This window comes from Carassius gibelio, chromosome B23 (assembly GCF_023724105.1).
Source record: "Carassius gibelio isolate Cgi1373 ecotype wild population from Czech Republic chromosome B23, carGib1.2-hapl.c, whole genome shotgun sequence".
In the NCBI taxonomy this organism is placed as follows: domain Eukaryota; kingdom Metazoa; phylum Chordata; class Actinopteri; order Cypriniformes; family Cyprinidae; genus Carassius; species Carassius gibelio.
Genome location: NC_068418.1, coordinates 28,626,371 through 28,646,814, shown reverse-complemented (window position 1 = coordinate 28,646,814; position 20,444 = coordinate 28,626,371). Strand labels below are relative to the sequence as shown.

General features: G+C 38.2%; 1 protein-coding gene across 3 annotated transcripts in view; it reads right to left on the bottom strand.

Annotated features, from left to right (window-relative positions):
- The window catches only part of znf385a (zinc finger protein 385A), a 73,605-nt gene that overhangs the window by 14,605 nt on the left and 38,556 nt on the right, over positions 1-20,444 (bottom strand). For 2 of the 3 annotated variants that reach the window (XM_052594705.1, XM_052594706.1), the window contains exons 2-4: positions 15,009-15,154; positions 8,282-8,392; positions 1,651-1,822 (exon numbers count right to left, since the gene is read on the bottom strand). In XM_052594705.1, coding sequence (XP_052450665.1) covers positions 1,651-1,822; positions 8,282-8,392; positions 15,009-15,154 — 429 coding nt within the window. Of the gene's footprint in view, positions 1-1,650; positions 1,823-8,281; positions 8,393-11,412; positions 12,075-15,008; positions 15,155-20,444 lie in introns of those variants that run through there. The other variant, XM_052594707.1, reaches the window with a different exon arrangement.

Genomic DNA, 20,444 nt, shown 5'->3' with positions numbered 1-20,444 from the left:
GACAGTTTTCTCTGGACAGGCAAATCCCTCAGTGAGAGACACGGCTATACTGTCCTCCTCCATCCTCCAGAGATGTTAAGCAGGACAAGGGGGATGTGGAAAATAAGGCAATCTTTCTGTATATGATACTGTATGTTATTTTTGTGAAACTTAAAAATTAAGAAAACTTTTTGGAAAGCTTTTTTTTTATTATTTAAATGTCTTAAAATGTCTTAATATCTACCATTATTTTTACAATTCTATTTGAAAAAAAAAAACTGCTCTTTTTAACTTTCTATTTATCACAATCCTGAAAAAAATGTTTCAGAATATTAAAATGATTTCTGAAGGATCATGTGACACTAAAGACTCGAGCAATGGCTGCTGATAATTTTGAGTAGAGAAACAAACACATCCTGATGTCATAAGACAATAAGTTAGTAAACATTACAACAAAATCAACAACTGTGCAAATTATACTTGTACGCATCTAGATATCCAGATGCATGTAAGTCACACACAGACTTACAGGGAACGTTAAATAAGAGCTAAAAAGTTGCAATAGGCATTGAATCCGTTGTCCTTCTGAGGCCTTTGATATGGATTTATTTTGGCGTTCATGAATGTAGTTTAAAAACTGAAATTCAAACACTCGTTTTAAATCTTCTCATAAAACATCTAACAGTTATGTATTTTATGTTTTTTTTTACCTCATTTCTGACAGTTTGATCCAGATTGAGTCTGGCAATAACTGGCACGTGAAGAGTGCAGGGAGCACAGATGTAAAGAGAACGGCAAAAGAAGAGCGGCAAATAGCAGGCACAAGAAGGAGTCACCCACCCTCTTGCAGGTTTTAAACTCAGTGCCCCCATTTCATCTGACCGTCATAATGATCTGCCGATGTATTATCATTTCTCATTAAAGCCAGATCAACTGCGATGTTTCCCTTCTGCCCTCTTAGCTCTCTGAACTTTTTTATATCCACATTCTTTGTCTCACCAACTCTCACTCACTGCTCACCCTCTGCTCCAGCTCAGCCCTCCTAATCCCAAAGGTTATTCTGATACAGAGACAAATGGGTTTCTAATACCTAATAGTCCTGCACACAGCTCCATAAACACATCAGCTAGGCCTTCCTAATAAAGCAGTGACGGTCAAAGTCACACCACTCTAGTTAAATTAGGCTCTAAATGGGGTGGTCCATGTTTGAGACCTTCACCCAGACTTCCTCAAGATGTTTTAACAAGACAAACAAGGAATGCACCATAGATTGGCTGTTTTAAATCTTGGCCTGGGACTGAGGGATGTTGTTTTTGTCTATTTCTGTTGTACAGTTGGGACTGTAATTGCCCTGTGACAAACCCCAGGCCTTCAGTGTTGGGAATGTTCAATTGGCTGCTTCTTAAAGAGTGAGGTGGGACCACACACTTGGAGAAGATTGAATATTTGTGGCGTCTTTATGTCTCATAGGGTGAGTTAATTGTCCTGGCTTTCCAGTCATATCTTTTGAGAGTTTTGAAGCAAAATAGACCCCTTGTATTATGCCTGAAAAAATCCATATTCTTCAGCTTAATGTCTTTTCTGTGGAAACACATTTTCTTCCCAAGCGTTCTGTGTGAGTGAGCAGAGACAACCAGATGTGCATGTTTTACATTATCCTCAAGCTCTTACCAGTTTTGCTGGGGTCAGTATCTGAGATGGCCAGTAAGGGTCCCGTCGGTGAGGGGGATGAGATGGGCCCGGGTGGAGGTTTGTCACTCTCTTGTGGGCGGCTCTTGGAGGTCTCAATGCCTTTGACTCTCCTAGCATGACGGTTCCCCTTGTAGTGGGCTTCGGCCTGACTCTGAAACAAACACAGACAATGCTGCTTAAACATTCTATAAATGCAACGTTCAAAGAGGTACACAAACAAAACAGGTAGAGTTACAACGTTTTTAAAGCTCAGGACACAGGCCATATTTGACATCTTTTACTGGATGACCTGTCCAAGAGGAATTAAATGGGCTTATACCTACATGCTTGTCCCTGGACACTGATGCCACATGGAATCCATTTCCTGTGACTGTAACACTGTTTATGTGCTTTTAGATGTGTCTAATAAAGTAAAGCCCACAAAAAAAATCAAACGAATAAACTTCAAATAAAATAAAATGTTATTTATTTTGTGTATAAAATTGTTTAGATAATATAGTTGTGAAATGGTATAGTAGTAATATGAAGTGATTTCAGCACTGTAGTTAAAAGTGATCATGAAACCATTCTATATAAAATATAATAATTAAATTAGCAGTAATTATACAATATTTCTATATTTTAATACAAGTTTATTGTCATAATACATAATGATAATAAATGTATAATTTTATGTTTTATATATATATATATATATATATATATATATATATATATATATATATATATATGTGTATGTATATATATATATATATATATATATATATATATATATATATATTACATATATAACCATTATTCATGACAAACAATGTGTATTCTGGCTATATATCATTTATAATTATATTTATAATTTATAATAAGTAATTTTAATGTTATAAAAATTTATTCATTTTTAAATGTCTGATTTGTTTAAATATTTATTTAAAATAAAAAAGTTATGTCAATTTTAAAATGTCTTAAACAGACCTTGTACACAGATGTTATAAATGAAATAAAATATTGTTTATGTAAGTATTTATACCATTAACCATGACAAATAATATTTATTCTGATTTAATGTAATTTAATAATGATAATAGTAAAGAGAAGAATATAAAATAGTAATAATCATTTATATTGATTTACATCAATTATATAATCAGTTTAATTTGTTATAATTTTAAGCTATTTTGTAATTTCAATATTATTTTAATAGAAATTATTATTATTATTATTATACTATTATACTTTAATTATATAACTACAATGCTAATAATAAACATGTACAAATTGACAAAATTAGTTATATAATTACAATGAATATGAGGTCTGTTTCTATGATTTACTATTAACACTGTGTTTGAATAAGTCAAGATGAAGAGACGCAACAGAAAATGTGACCATTGTTAAGCAAAAGGATATATTTAGCAGTCTCAGCAGTCAGTGCATAAACAGGACAGAGCCAAAGGAAACACAAGACACTTGACTTGACTATTGTGAAAGTTCTAATCTGCATAAACAATTCCACATCTCTGATGTGGCACAGTCTGTCCACTCATCAATCATGCTGACTTGACCTCTAGCAGGAACACATTAAGAGATATTTCCAGAAACACCGACACAGGAGCTGTCGCCTGTAGTCTGCATCCTCGTTACAGGGGAGCGGAGCCGCCACGCAGCACAACGCGTATCTGACGTGCCTCCCAGCAGCACGCTACAAACAAATCAACTAGCAGCGGCTTCCCAAAACAGCAATGACTTCAGAATGCATCCCATCAAGACAAACATGATGATTATTAAGTGGCAGGATTATGTGTTGTGTGAAACCGAGAATGAGTTGACAACAGTTGCTGCAGACACTGGGAGCAAGACCAAGAGACTCATACCAGAGTGTCATCCAGGGCTCAGACGCTCACAACATTAGAAGAGGCACAGAACCCCTGCAGAGACTCATGGGAACAGAAGAGATTAAGACAGCTAGGATAGGCCCTCAGAGACAGTTAGGGTACACTTGCAATGAGGGAATGGCATTAGGTTGGTCCTTCCTGTCTGTTGTGGCAGGTTGTGGGCTGTAATTGGTGATGACAGAGCCTTATATAGCTGGAGGTCTGTAATCGAAGCCTTCAGGGGTTTGAAGGAGCTGCTTTTCTAAAGCACAGAGGAAACTGAGGAGGATGTGGGAAAGAGGCACTAAAAGAGCACAGATCTCTGGGATTAAGGAGGAAATGGGTCTCTGGCAGGAGCCAGAAAGCTCAGTGGATATGGGGTTAAAGCACAGGTGCAGACAGAGATCACACAGACAGAAAAAGAAAGTAAAACAAGCTATATGAGTTAAGGAATGTAAAACTGATGATACTTGCAATGGAGTGAAGAAAAAAATCCACTTTCACATCCAAGAACAAATGAAAAACACAGTTCATGCCATTGCCATGTGCAAGGACAGACTCAGTCTAGGGCGGTAATCACAACCATGAGTTACAGATATGTCAATACTGGAGATTCCAACGATTTTTTTAACTCTTTCGGTTCTGGTTCCAATTACTTTTAACGATTAATATAACGATAAATATCAATTTTTAATTCTTGAGAAAATGCATTTACACAGATGTTATAAATGCAATAAAATAATTAGTTTTACCTGTACTGTGTGTTATACAAAAATACCAAAACAATATATGTGGTTACATTTACACATTTCTTTACAGACAAATAAAAAAATAAGAAAAACCTATAACAAAACTCATCTAGTGCATCTTTAAAAAAGTATTTCATACAATTAGTTGCAAGCTGTATTTGTTTGATTGACTGAAATAAACTTCGTTAAAATAATTTGTCTGATGATCAAACAAATTTTCTTTCGGGGGGGGGGGGGGGGGGGGGGGTCAGAATATATTGGTTCCGCTAACTGTTTTTGCTTCCTAAAAAAACGGCTCATAATATTCATCACATATTGCACAGCATATTTTTAATTCAATACAAAGAAAAGGTTCGTAGGAGTTGTGTATTGCGCAATCAGACTACACTGTTCAAGCGGTCTATTTCATGCAGTAAATTCAGTGATGGTGTTGTGTCACCGCTGAATAGCAGTTCAGTTCTCTGTCAGAGTATTTCAACACTGGTGGAAGAATTCATGTTTGAGGACCCTTCATGGAACTGAGTGGTTTGTTCCCAGTAAAAAAGTTTGTGACAGCCTGTCTGATAAAATGACACTTGACACTTTTGGTCAGTTCGTAACTCTAATTCAATAAGATAAGCTGACCAGTTTTAGCAATACAAACCCAGTTTTTACATTTGAACTCTTTGAACCCACATACAGAATCCGTTCAATGGAAATTCTCAGTGAATGCTTTCTCAATGAATCGACTTACAAGAGAGGGCATACATTATGTGTGAAGAATACCTCAGCCATTAGAAATGAATACAAATCAAGTACCAAACCAAATCCATGATGTGCCAATGAGAATGAAGTGCTCGTATGAATGCAGCGCTATCTATAGAATAAGGAAATGAGGAAAGTTCTCGTCCAGATGGCACAGGGTTGACAGATGAGTTGGTTTTGAGAGCACAAAAACAAAAAACTAAGCACAACGGTGAAAAAACAGGGAGCACAAAGAACTTTTCCAAGGACAAATTAGGACACAGATTGTCTCGGTCTCATCGAACCACATGTGAACAGTATGTAACGCAACAAAAATACAATAACAACAATAACAATGGGAAAGGTCTGCAAAAGGTGGATTGACAGCTGTGGCCTATGATGAAGCTCAACACGCATATGGAAGTTAATTTGCCCTAGTGATGGGAAGCCAGTCAGCGAATGACGGAAATTGTGCGACAACGGCGGGCCACTGCAGTTCTGGCAGAGGAGGGACATGCAGTCAGCCCTGTCCTGCAGCAACAATATGGTGAGACACAATATGGTGACATCAATTCTGCAGAGCGGCAAGGTTATACCTCCATCTTGCGCTAGTGAGAAAGGGACAGAGGGACACTGGCAGCACCTCATAAGATAACTATGAGCCACTAGTTTGATGAATGCATCAGATAACACACGCTGTCAGCCAATAGTCTGCTTTTTCCACTACAAATGTCCTCAGTTATCGGCACTGGGGGTTAGTAATCTATGAATCCATAATGGAGCGTGAAATGATGATGGGAAGGAGGCAAGAGAATAGATATTTTCAAGGGAACAAAAGCAATGCTTTATTCAGCATATAGTAGAGGAACAAAAAGTAGACTCATTGCTCCGTGTAACCATTTAATGAAAGATGGCATTGTATAATTTAATCTCTTAATGTACTGTAGCTGAATCATTTCCAGTGCAACAATGCATGAAAGACGCAGCACAATGTCTAATACAACATCAGAACTCGCAATTCTTTGATGTCTTTTCTTTTGATCTTTCTGTCTTTTTCTCACTGCTGATTGGTCAACGTGACATTAAAAATGTTAAGACACTGAAAAAATAATGTGTGAGTTTGTATGTGGGATGATGAATGTGTGTATGTGGCTCTTTCCACAGATACAATACATAAAAAAATAAAAAACTACATTGTTTCAATGTTGTGAGAACTATGTATATAAAGAGATCGTGAGAGAGAGAGAGAGAGAGAGAGGGCTGTCAAGCAATTCAATAGTTTTTTTTAATTGCAATGAACAATGTGGCGATTAATCTAGATAAATGCAAATGAATCAAATTTCACATCAAATTGTACCCCCAGAATTACCCCACAAATTTTTTTAAACCATTATTGTGTTATATAAATGAATAAATAAATACACATAAAGAACATTACAAAACATCGGTGAAATTGCTCCACTTGAACATATAAAAGGTGTGTATTGATGTCTTTCTGCAGTTGAAACAAGATACTTTCTCATGTTCATTCATGTTTATTTCATGATAGTAAAGAGGAAGAGATGATCAGTTCAGGTGCTGCTTGATCTGAGGTGCTCCAGTGATCTGTCATGAGACATTAAAGAGCCACAAAACAGTATTTATTGTTACAATTTCTTAAAAAAAAAAAGCTTTGACTTTGTTTCATACCTAAAGTAACCTGCTCTGTCTTGTCTGTTGGCACATTGTCAGTGTCCTTTTTAGCGTGAGAGCTTCATGGCTTGTCAGACATAGCAACAGTAACAAAGTGTGTGGGTCAATTACAATTGCAAAAGTAATACCATGAGATTAATGGGATTTAAATGGGCATTTAAGCAATACTTCACCCAAAAAATGTAAATTCTGTCATCATTTGCTCACTATTCTAATGAGTAAATGATGACAAAATGTTCAATTAAACAAATAAATAAAGAGAAAGAAAGCAGGCCCCATTTTCTACCTTTTTCATGGAAAGTATTGCGTGCCTAAATTTGTGTTTCGTTAAATGCAGTGATGCCAAGCAGGGAGACATTGTAAAAACAGGGGTGTTGAAAGAATATGAATATTGTTTACAAACCAGGACAGCTGCAGGTGTCAGAGATGTCCAGTCATCAGTCAAGAGCTTAAGGTTTATTGAACAACATGCATTATTATTTACAAGCACGCTTGTATATGTGTCAAACTCGTTTGACACATGAACTGGGTTGTAAACTAAAAGCATCTTTGGATGGCACTTTAGGATGTGGAATTTATATCTGAAATAACAACCGTCTAGGATATTTACTGTGAACCAAAACAAAGCAACATTAGATGAGAAAAATAACTGTAGTATAAAACTTCAATCTAATCTTCACCTCCCTTGAACTAACTACAACTCTAAAGTCCAATAGCTTCACAGAATTGCTGAGTCTCAAATTGTCTCCCCGTGAATCATTAAAAGCGAGCTAGGCTACAAGCAACTTCTGCAGGTCTCCACATGCAAGCTTGGCCTCTCCATCTTCTCCCTGTCTTTTATTCCCTGTGGCTGTGGTTTAAAGGAAGCCATACATCTGCTCGATTGGAGGGCCGAGATTACAGACTCACACCAAGAAAGCCACTTTCTGCCCATGATTACAGTTCCCGTCCATAAAAATAGCGCAGGCTAGTGGGGCACTCCCAGGTCCTGCTCCGTTACTAATCTCACACATGTCACAGTGTCTGCCACAGCTGCAACCGAATTCAGCCCAGAATATTTCAGGCTAAAGTTTCTCCCCCAACAAGCGTAGCAGATATTTGGTGCATAAACAACTAAAATAATTGCTTTCATTGATGCATGAAGAATATTGGAACGGCATAATGTGCGATACGGATCTTGCAATAAATTACTGTGGCAAGTCTGAAAATGAAAAATTGGAAGTCGTTTTCGTTCTTACTTGCGGATATAATATCTTCATAAAGACTTTGTGTTGAGAGAGGTTTTCAGAAAAAATAGTTTTAATCGTCGAAAGAAAGAAAAAAACACTTCATGCTGTTAGCTTCCACTCTGATGTGCTTTGCGGATACTGTACTTCAAAGAGGATTTGCCGTTGGCTATTTCCGGACTAGAAAGCAGAGGGTGCAAAATATCTCGGCAGTATAAACATAACGCTCATATTACATAGAAATCTCACTCGAAGAATGCTACATACCATTTCAGATCTTCAATAAAGCAAGCCGTTTGAGTAAAACACCAAACATGCATGAAGTCAAACGGTCCAATATCAGATACCTTACCTCCGAGTTGAAACGGATCTGGCAGACATTACAGGAAATGATTGGCCGTTTGGTCTTCACCAGTGGGACTCCAAAGGTGTGGTTGATCACTGCCTTCTGAACAGGATCCATCTGAATACAGAACAGGAGAAAGAGAAAGAGGGAAAGGGGAAAAGAGAAAGGACGTGTGAAACTAAACTCTGGTCCGACTCCCATTAGACAGACAAGGTCGTTAATCATGTTGATGGAAATGTCTAGGTGGCAGTACAGTGGCTGCAGAACATGGCTAAGGGCGGCCATATGGTGCAAAGAGTCAGGACACCTGTGAGGTCAAGTCAGGGTGAGCAGCGAATCTCCTGCACAACTGTTGTCCATATCTATCTATCTATCTATCTATCTATCTATCTATCATTATAACCATATATTTAGTTTTAACTATATATATATATATATATATATAGTAGTATAAATACCACAGTAAGGTCTCTGTTATTTAACCCAAAACAAACATTAAGGAACAATGAGCAATGCATTTGTTATAGTATTGTAATTATTAGATAATAAATGTTGGCCCAGGTCTATTAAACAGTTTAAATATGTATAAGTATGTTTTAAATATAATATTTTATAAATTAATAGAATATATTATTATATTATATTATATATATATTTTTAAATAATTACTTACACAATAATATTTATGTACATATTCCACACACATATTATCCTTTAAATTGTTTCTGTTAGATCGGTGTCCACCATGTAAAAGGTCATAATTTAAAATAAATGTAACCAGTTATCCTAAGTACCGCATCAAATAGCGCCAAAGGCTAAGCCTCTGTTTATGACCAGCTTAATGCACAAAGCCTGATGGTTGCAGTCCAAAAATCTTTTGGCCTTGTGGTCTGGGTTCGCTGCTTGTTATATGATTCCTACCATTATTATTTGCCTGATAGTGTCATTTCATTTAATCAAATATTTTGACTTTGATGCAGTTAATCTTCATTATGTACATTGACAACAAATTCATCAACACTGTCTTTCTGACCAACTTGATTTAATAATTTTATTAATATTATTATTATTATTATTATTATTATTTGACTAATGAAGTAGAAAGTAACACAGTACATCTAGTTACAGAAAGAAAATGTTTAACCTTTCAAAAACATCTATAATGGTTGTGCTTTTCATTCCAACTTCTAAGAACAATAGTCTAAGACGGGCCAGTTTGGAACATCTTCTCTTGGCTGGGAAAGACGGGGAGAGGCTGAAAATAATATTCTCTAAGTTAAACAAAAACATTTTGAAAATCTGCAAACGGATCATATCCAAGCAACGCCCCCTAGAAGCAAACACACAGAGAGCTGAGATTTGGTTCATTTGTGGGTTAGCAGGCCTTGCACCGGACTTCCTCAGAATTTTGCCTCTAATCTCTTTTGGCACAGGCCTGAAAACTTGATTCTGCGCAGCCGTATCCGTGGAGGGCCATGGTGCTGTGGTGCATGTACAAAGTCCACACTACATCAGTCAGACAGGCACTGGATTTGCCACGATGATGTTGTTCTGTGGCTTTGCCTTCATGAATCTCCAGAGGATTAAGTGAAGCTGGCAGTTAGCTGGGTAATCAGAACACCTCCAGCTAGAACACATCAATAGATACAACTGTCAATACTAACAGCCTCGGCGAGGAAACGGACCAGGGAGGGGCTGCGACGGGTTCCACTGGAAAAAATAAAAGGCCTGAATGATAACTTTTAAAGGCTCACATCTTTTTTTTTCTGCTGGCTGTGTTTGAATTCAGAAAGCCCTTCTAATCAAGATTTAATAACATACAGATGTTGACATGCATCTATAGACCAAAATCCTGGGTGTTGGTCAATCACGCTTCACGTTGTGAAGTAAAAAGAGAACTGCAGTGAAGTGGTTTTCTGCTGGTGGTGATTTACTCCTCCGACTTTCTCGGAAAAGGGAGACATCTTGGCTCAAGACTATCCCAACAAATTTCCTCCAGTGCAAATGATGTTATGATAAAGCTTATGAGGATGCTTCAAGAATAACTAAAGAAACCCACAAACCACAGCTGAAAGATGCTTTAGAGGCATAGCACACCCGAAAATGTGTATTCGCTCATCATCTATTCACCCTAATGTCTTTCCAAACCAACATGACTGACTTTCTTCTGCAGACCAAAAGATACTCTGAGGGACACACAATATAAACATTTTGGAACAATGGAGATTATTTTTTAGCTGTCCCTTTAAAGGCCAGTATGTGAAATATTGCTGGTTTTATCAAAGCTTCTCCAACATGCTGTTTTTATAGTATTGGCAGACACTGCATCTATACTAATTATCAAAGTCAGCAAGTAAAAGCGCATGTTACATTTATCCATTTGGCTAGCACAGTGTCTGTCATATGACCTCCCGATGCTCCCCCTGGAAAACCACATCCCATAAACTGATAACTGTTCAAAAACAGCCAGATTCTTCTCATTAGAAAAGCACAGACCTTTTAATGACCCCTTAAAGGGATAGTGTACGCAAAAAAATGAGATTCTGCCATCATTTACTCGGCTTTGTATCATTCCAAACCATTATGGCTTTCTTTCTTCTGTGGAACATACGGTATCATATCAGTACCATAAGTCAATATCAGTACCTTAAAGTAACATGTTATTATTGTATATAGTACATTAGTATCTAAAAATCTAAATGAAAATGCACCTTTTTGAAAAGTAACTGCCACAGTTACAGCTTTTGTAAAGGACAAAAACACATGAAACATTTGTTAAAATATCTTCTTCTGTGTCGTGCCAAACAGAGTCATATAGATTTGAAACAGAATAAAAGTGAACGAGGAACTGTGGGTGAACTAGCCTTTTAAAAGAAATATGCCCTTACAAAAGTATCATAATGTAATTTAGATTAAAAAAAGATCTTGTGTCATTTAATACAAACCATGGATTGTTTCAGCCTGCTGAACACCACAAGCCCAAAATGCACTGTGTTCAAATACAGAAGAAGGTGCAATGCCACATAAAATATCCCACAAAGCTAATAAATGCTGTTCACCATCCAGCGCTTTATACAGAGAAAAGTTCTCAGCTTTGTCACATCTCTGCCTGAGCTATTTCACCGAAGGGCACTCACCTTCTTATCCTCAGAAGCGCTTGGATCTGGCAGCTGCATTGGATCCTCTTTGAGGGAGCTCGTGTTTGTGTCTGGGAGGGTGTGTGTGAGAGTGTCACTCATCCAGAAGGGATCCTAGCTGTCCCACCTCACCACCTGATTCTCCCACATTCACACGCTTCTGTGCCCCCTTCTGGGGACGCCAGCGAGCGATTCTTGTGTTTGCAGGTCCAAGATATGATTAGTTGTTGTCTCTCTTCCTAGTTTTGCTGCTTCTTTTCCACATTCGGTCATCACTCTTGCCGTTATGGTTTGGTTTCTTGTTCTCCGTTGCTTAATCTCATCCACCTTCCTTCCATTCTTCCCTCCATCCTTCCCGACACTTCACAGCAAGCCAAGATTACGTTCCTGGTTGGATGCTATCTCTTAATTTTCCCCTGTCTCTTACTTACTTTTCGTTCCTTCCCATATTTTTTACTCCAATAATAAATTCTGTCATTCTTTCCTGTGCTCTCTTTCACTGATCTCCTTCCACTTTCTGTTCTACATGCTCCCTCACTGACTGCTTATTTTGCCCAGATGCACTAAGAATGTCATGCACTCCCTCTGTTTTTTTTTCCTTTCTCACTCCCCAAATCACCCTCCACTCCCTCATTCTGTCAAAAGCACAAGCTGCACAATTCAGCCCTCATCTGGCTCCCCTGTCATGACGGTCCTCTCGCTATTGCCACATACCTCTACAAAACATGTGGAAACAATACAGCGGCGACCCAGGCGAAATGAATAAAACTACTAAAAATATCTTAAAACTTCCAGCTATTAAGGTCAAAAATTACAGTTTCCGAGGGGGTCATCAGAGGTAATGTGCATGCAGCCAAAAGGTTTCAGCTCAAAAGTCCACGTGGAGTTGCATTACTCAGTGAGGAAAATTGGCAAGCTGTGCACATAAACGTCACCTTTTGCGAGTGAAAGAAAGCGAGGCTTTACTTGAAGGAGGCTGCAGGTGAAATGCAACAAGTTGGCACAAGAGTCGTCCGATTTAACGCCTCTGAAATTCCTGATTCTGCTGAATAAGCGAGTGTCTGAGGGAGGTTTTCTGCATTTCCACGCCATAACCAGCTGCTTGGTATAAATTATTCAGGTGCCTCAGTGCCTGCAGGCACATTGTCTCAGACAGGCAGGTAGAAGCCAAATCACATTAAAGACAAATTACAGCTGGACTGTAGAGGAATGGAAGAATGGGGTCCACCCCGGCTCTATCTACAGCTGTTCAAAAGCCTCTGATATTGGTGAAATTTACAAAGCAATATAATTATTTGGCCAAACCCACACATTTTTGAAAAATACTTTGAACTAGAATACAGCTTCAAGTCTGTTTGATCAGGCCAACATGAATGCGATTCCAGACGGAACAACTTTAGCACAGCTGACAAATTGTGTGTTTACAAGCAGCGCTGGGGAAGCTTTGAAACTGCAGCCTGCCAAACAAAGCTAATCATAATTTAGAGATTAAAAAAAAAAGTTCTTGTTTATAACAAAGCACAAACAAGAAGTTGTTAAAGCTAGCTACACTAAAGTTACATAAGGAGATGTAATATGTTTTTTATAAATAAAATGTAACTATAAATAAAAAGATTTAAAGGCATAGTTTAAACAAACAAATTTAAATTCTGTCATTAATTACTCATTCTGTTTCAAACCTGTAAGACTGAAACACAAGTTAAGATATTTTTTAATGAAATCGGAGAGCTTTCTGCCCCTGCATAGACAGCAATGCAACTACCATGTTCAAGGCCTAGAAAGGTAGTAAGGACATCATTAAAATTGTGACAGTGTGACATCAGTGACACAACCTTAATGTTATGAAGCTACAATAATAATTTCTGTGTGCAAAGAAAACAAAAATAAAGACTTTATTCAACTATTTCAATGCACGTTCATGCAAGCGTTGTGGTACTTTCAAGTAAGAGAAGAATTTGTTGAAATCTGAAAGAGAACTTCTTGGGATGAACTGACTCAATAGACTCAAACATACTTTCAAACACACCATAGACTTTCAAACAAAACTGTATGAGCACATTTGATTATTATTACATTGTGCACATTTGATTTTCATTTCTAATATTTGACAATTAAGTTAATAAGTAGTAACACATTTTGTATTATGCATTTTGAATGTATTCTATGCATTTTATGCATCTATATATATATATATATATATATATATATATATATATATATATATATATATATATATATATACTGTGTATATATTATAAAATTAATAATTATAAATGTAAAGTGAAGATAGAGTTCAGTGGATGCTCATTTTAAATCAAATAATATTCAAATGTCAAAAGACAACTGATAAAACCTAGTATAATACGTCAATAGAAGCCTATATATATATTTATCACAGTCTGTGTGAGTGAATTCCTTTAAATGCCAGTATTCCATCAGGCAATGGCGTAAACACTGCAGTGTGCTTTCAGTGGTGTCCTAGAGAGAGAGGTCAGCCTGTCCTTCCAGCCTCGCCAACAACGCCACCTACTGGGCATCAAAAGAATTCCCCCTTCGGACATCTGGTCACTCTCACATTGAGCTTTTAACTGTAGTGATTAATAGCCTGGTGCAATGCTAAAGCTGCCTCAATCTAAAGATTACAGCTCAGTGTATGAATATAAAATAAATGGCGGAAGTACACAAGACAGTAGTTAAGCTCTCAGATGCTGACTCTTTCACAAGCTCATGCATATTTCAAAATATTTAAACATCCCTTGGCTCTTACTAAAAAGATAATAATGTGGCAGAATTGGAAGGCAATGTGTGATGTGGATTTATTGAGCTGGCATGGGGAGAGTGTTTTTCCCTTCTCAGTGTTACGAGACTGTGCCAAAGGGCAGGCCATCTTTCACATTGGCAACAAGTGCAGGCAAATACAGGGAATTTAGGAGAGAGAATACAAATGACGGACATTTCTGGCATGGCTGGATCCCACGACTAACCTTTCCCATTCAATTTGCTGACCAGCATCCTCATTTACATAACAGAATGCAATCTGGGAAATGTGCAGAACAGACTCGGAGTAAAAGTGCTGAGAGAGTGAAACGAGCTGCATGCTAATCAAAATGATTAGCTATAAGTCACGATGACATGAGAGAACTCACAACATTACAGCGTCCAACAGACAGCAGCCAGGCAAATTCAAATACACAAACAACCCCGGTATAATATTTAAGGTCATCTTTTCTTTAATCCGATCCCTATTTCATAACAAGGACACATTAACATATTATGACATTAATAGACCAGATCTGAATAGTGGAGGGGAATATTTTCAGGAAATACTTGGATAGTGCACATAACAATGAAAACTGTTTCATCATTTATGTTGTTCAAAACCTGTGTACCTTTTTTTTTCTTCTGTAGAATGTCGAGAATGTTGGTAACCAACCTGTTTTGATGACCATTGACTTACATTGTATGGACAAAATACTATATTTCTTATATTTCTCTTAAAATATATAGATAAAAACCTATAATCAATATAGCATATTTGTTGTTTTTTTTAAGAGTAATGCAATAATGCAGCAAGGTTTTCAGAGGCCTAATCTCACCGCATTGAAGTTGTGGAAGAGCCCAACGCTGTGTGGAGGCTGAGTCTCCATCGGAAACTGTAGGAAGGGCTTCATATCCAGATGAGGCTGGAGGACTGTGGGGGTCCGCAGAAACGTAGGGATCGCCCCTGTTCGGTTGATGCTTCCTGCAGAGACAAGAAGAAAGAAGTTAAAGAAGCCAAACACACTAATTCTCTCTTTAAACTTTCCGAATGAGCTTAGTATCTTGTCACTGGGTTAAATTCGTAACATCAAGCCAGAATAAAGAGCCTTTGCTCAAATTCTGACATTCATGAAGTACTGAGGTAAAACACGGAGGCTCAGAGGTGGCTGTACTGACACACAAAACTCATCAGAGAGATGTCAACATTTGGTTATGAAACAGCCCCCTCTATCTCTCTCTCTCTCTGTTTCTGTCTTCCAATCCACGTCACTGAGTCTCTGTTCCCTGTCAGACTGTCTTCTCTTATCCTTTACAGCCCGCGCAACCTCTTGCATGAGACCGTGTGAGGACCCTCTCATAAGAATTAAGCTTTAGCGAGCAGTTACTTTAAGCTGCTTAATTTCTGCTGCTGGATTTTCCTCGCCTCAAAATTCCCTGCAGTCTTAAATCTGTTCCCTTCTATCTCTCTCCCTCTTCCCCTCGCTGCCTGTCTCCTTCTTAATCTTGGATGATTTCTCGGCTTCTATTTCAAGATTGCTCGTCAAGACTACTCTCTCCTGATTTCCTAGCGCAGCTGAGATGGTTTCCTCACGTAGGAGATGTCATTAGGATGAGCTGCTGTGGGCACACATGTCAAGATGCGCAAGGAGAAAGAATGAAGGAGGAATAGAGATTGAGAGATACGCTGTCTCAGCCTGGCCACAGCTGTTCCTCCTGCTCTCCTGCTGGAGCCTCGGGCCTGCATGAGTCCTGGCATCATTAACTCAAATTAGGCTTGCAAGACTCCTCACTGGCTGCACAGCACACAGGGAGATAAAGAGTGAGGGAGAGAAGGAGAACAGCAAGAATAAGGAGGCAGACTGGTTGCAAGATTGCTGGTGAGAGAGAGAAAGTGCCAGTGTTCGCTTCTGGGCACTGCTGGTCCCTGATGCAGTGCTCAACAAACCACTCACTCTCTAAATATTCCCTTTTGCTGCAAACGGTTCTCTTCAAAAGTGCTGCAGTGTGCCTTAAAGAGATAGTTCACCTAAAATGGAAATTGTGTAATTTGCTTATCTTCAGATGTTGTTATTTGTTCCAAAAGAGAGATTTTCTTTGATTATATAGTTATCAGGGGCTTTCAAGCTCCAAACAATACACCATAAAAGCACAATAAAATATCAAGAAAGTGATCCTTCTGGCTCATTCGCTGTATTTCAAGTCTTCTGATGCCAGAAAGACTGACATTTAAGCCATTATTTATTACATTATTATCACACATTAGTTTTGAATTTATGAGATTTTTTTTTATGGTATCTGGAGGATTAGGTGACACTGAAGACTGGGGTATTGCTGCTGTAAATTCAGCTTTACCATCACAGGAACTATTTCATTCAAATATGGCAGCTAAGAAACTTCTTTCAAAAACATAAACATTAATAAACTTAACAACCCCAAACTTTTGAATGGTTGCATTTGTTTATTATTAACCACAAACCAACATTTAGTCCTTAACTAGTTAGCCCATACAAATAAACTAAATGTTTAAAATTGTAAATAAAAAAAAATCTGATTTTAATATTTTAAACATTCTGTCTATTTTACTTTACTTGGTGCTGTTTATTTAATATATATTTTCATTAAATATAATCACAGAAACATATAATCAGAGTTTTTACCAATCCCAAATTTTATAGGGTTGAAAGGGAGAAAAAAAAACAATGATTCTAGTGAACAGAAACCAAATCTGCTCATACTGTTTACATGATGATGTGAATTCCTTGTATTCAGTATACACTACATTCACATTCAGAATTCATACTGGCATTACATGTTTGGTTACTGTGATGCTAGATTCATTAAAGAATATTACTGAATAACAACTTTTGCATTTTAATATTTTTGTAACATTTTAAAACCATTGTCACTATGAATTGCAAGTGAGGTGATTCAAACAGTATATATAATAATTATACAACTAATTCTTAAGTGCATCTTCCTTTTAACTGGCTAAGAGGAAAGAGTTTGTTTGAATGGAACTATGCCCTTCAACCACATAAACAAGACAGAATACTAAGCTCTAATGTACACTGCCACTCTGTGTGCTTGTCACTGCAATACAGTGCTGACATAATTCAGGACATGTGTGACTGATCCAACGAGAGGACCCAAGCCTGTTTAGTCTGTCCACATGCCAGCAGAGAAACTGCACAGATTTGTTGACAACGAGGGAAAGACGTAGAGGGAACACAGAGGGGAACAGAACATGAGTGCACTCAAAGCGTTTGGGGGACAGTTGTCCTTGCAGCAGAGTCAAAGTATGTGACAAAACACCATGGCCAGCATGCATAAATCAGGTCCAGTCTGCTTCCTGCCCCTAGTGTATAATTACCTCATTAAATTAAAGAACACTTTCAGGGCCCAGCTCACACTGTAAATCACTATGACGGGGTAAGTGCATGTGAGTGCGCGTATGTCATGCATTTACAAAAACGTGAGTAAGATGTCGTACTGCTCAGATAACGTATGGGGCTTTAACACATCTTCCATGAATTCAAACCAGTAAAGACCAGCACAATGACTACTGGCTTCAAACAAGCACATTGATTGGACACTGAGATCTTCCGCTGACAAACAAAGTGCCTTAATGATGGTACCAGCGGTCTTACAGCCTCATCAAGCCCATGTGGCTCAGGGGGAGATGTTGTTCTGCTACTGTATCTGAGTCTGATTCTCCTAACAAGCTGCGGGAACCTGATCGGGCTAGAGAAGGGTGTGGAGGACCGGAGTCGCATGCTAGGAATCCTGCAACACTCGCAGGGCCTGTAATCACCACGTTTAAAGATCGTGAGGAGAAGGGGCAGCTGGGGGCCGACGGACAGATGCACACGGGAATAAAGGAGCTGGTGTGAAAGAAATCTTTGGGAAGAGGATTTGGGAGAAAGTGATCCAGGGCTGCATGTGGATATGGGAGAAGTGCGGGAGAAAGAGTGGGGGAGGAGGGGTTTATAAATAGAGAGAAGGGCATGGGAAGATCAAAGGCGAGGGGAAGCGATTCAGCAAACTCAAATAATTCGGAGCCTGTTTGGGCCTGATAAATGGAATCTCAGGCGTGCTTGCTGCTCTCTAATACTGAAGCTTGGCAATCCTATTTAGGCCATGCGTTTGCCATTTTCCGAGGGCTGGCGTAATTGTGATGAGCGCGGGGGGAGATAAGGATGAAATGGTTTGGAGATAAGGAATAATCATGATGAGGTCAAGGCTGACACAGCTACGGAAGGAAATAAAAGGGAAGATTTTCGATGGCTGGAAAATAAAAGGATGCTACTGTTATAACGTGCATAAAAGGCACTGAGCTGTATCTCATTAGTTAGCCGGTCACCTTCAAAACCGGGAGGTTGGTAGTTTAATTGGTTTCAGTGGAAGAGAAATCGGTGACTTGGTTTCTTCAGGTGCGGAGAGGCCCCCCAGGGGAACAGCACAGCGTTTCTGGCCTCAGGCTGCTCCCCTGGGCAACATTATTCCAAATTTGAATACATACAGTACATAAAGGGTACAAATTGGTGTCATTATTTTGTTTGATTTTTGCTGAATTGAATTCAAGTAAATGCTATTTTAAATTATTGATTTGAATGACAGTATATTTTTCCTGTTACAAAAAAATTGACATTATTAATAATCATGACACACAAAAAGTAACATTATTTTGCATCCCTTTGACAGCATAATGGGAATACAAAAATAATAATAATAATAATAATATGTATTAATACAAATTATTATTGTTGTTATTACTTTATACATTTTAAATGAAATTGTTTTAAAACATGTCCTGCATTTGTAAAGAGGGCTCAAAAAATCTAACCGCAACTAAATAGAAAACAAAAAGAAATGACTAATGACCTATTTTTTTATCCTGTGTGTGAAAAATGTCACACATCATTCATGCAGTAAAAAACAAATGAAATACAAGTGAGGAATAAGGCTGCAATGGCTACAATAGCAAGAAATGGTAGAAAGGTTAAAAGAAAGAAGAGGGTGGCTGGCGTTGGATGAATGCAGATGTTCCCTGGCAAGCAGCAGTGGCCCTGAACAGATTGGAGAGAGAGAAAGAGAGAGACTGAGAAAGAGCCAAGGTCCCCCAGAGCCCCTCACTGAGCACCTGTCGTGCAGATGATCCAGAGGAAAGTGAGATTGGAGCAAATGCAGATTAATGAGATGAGAGATGCAGATAGATGTTTAGTCCCATCTGAATCCACTGCTCTATATCTGTCTGACTCTCACTAGCTCTGTGTACTTTAATCATGGCTATCCTGATAAAGCTTTAGATTAGTGCCATTCACTGCTGGGGCGTAACTAAAGAAAAACAGACCTCATGTTTTACACTCACAATCACGTGATAGTAAAAAAAAAAAAAAAATCCCATTCAAGGGCACAGAAATAGCATTTGGAATTTGTCCATTCTGTAATTGCAATGCCATTTGATGCCACTAGTGAAACACACAGTAGATAACTTCTGATTCAGGTGCAAAATGTAAATTTATTGTTATGTATAAACATTGTAAAAAGTCAGATTACACAAAAAGCCTCTAAAAGCCACCTGCGCTGCATATTCCAGAACACAAAGTGTTGTGTAATTATTGCTTGTATTACAGCAGACAGGTTTCATCTCCTTCAACCATCAAACGAAAGCTATAAGCAGGAACAGTTGGTATATATTAGAGGAAGCACTCAGCATGGGACACAAACTCTTAGTGTGTTTCCATTATTATGGTTCGGAATGTGCAGCTCCTCAGATGTTAACATTTTTAAAGTATGCGGCAACTGCGTGGAACATTGTATTTGCAATTCATGATTATGTGTTGCAATAGCTTTTGTATTACATTTATATTTGTTTATACCACATTTGCTGAGAATAAAGTATGCTAGGTAAATGCACCGATTTGTGTTCATATTGCTAGTGACGGTTTTGTCGCGCGCTGCTGACGCCTGTGCATTTTTTCGAGCTGGGATAGAGATTGAATTAGCTGAAACCTAAGAAGGCCAGACAAGAAGACAGCTTGGTGAAAAGGTCAAGTTTTGTCTTCAACTGTCTACAGCTGTAAATTAGAAGCAAAACAATCAAATCAGCTTTCCAACCAAAATTCATCAGATCTCATCACTTCTGCTGATGGGGGAAAAAAATAAAATCACACACTGTCTCCAGTAAATTAATTTCTTTCTTTTCATTCATCTGTATGCTGACAGACCCGTCCGGTTGGAAACCTAAGCCTATGTCCGTCCTGTCCTCAGCT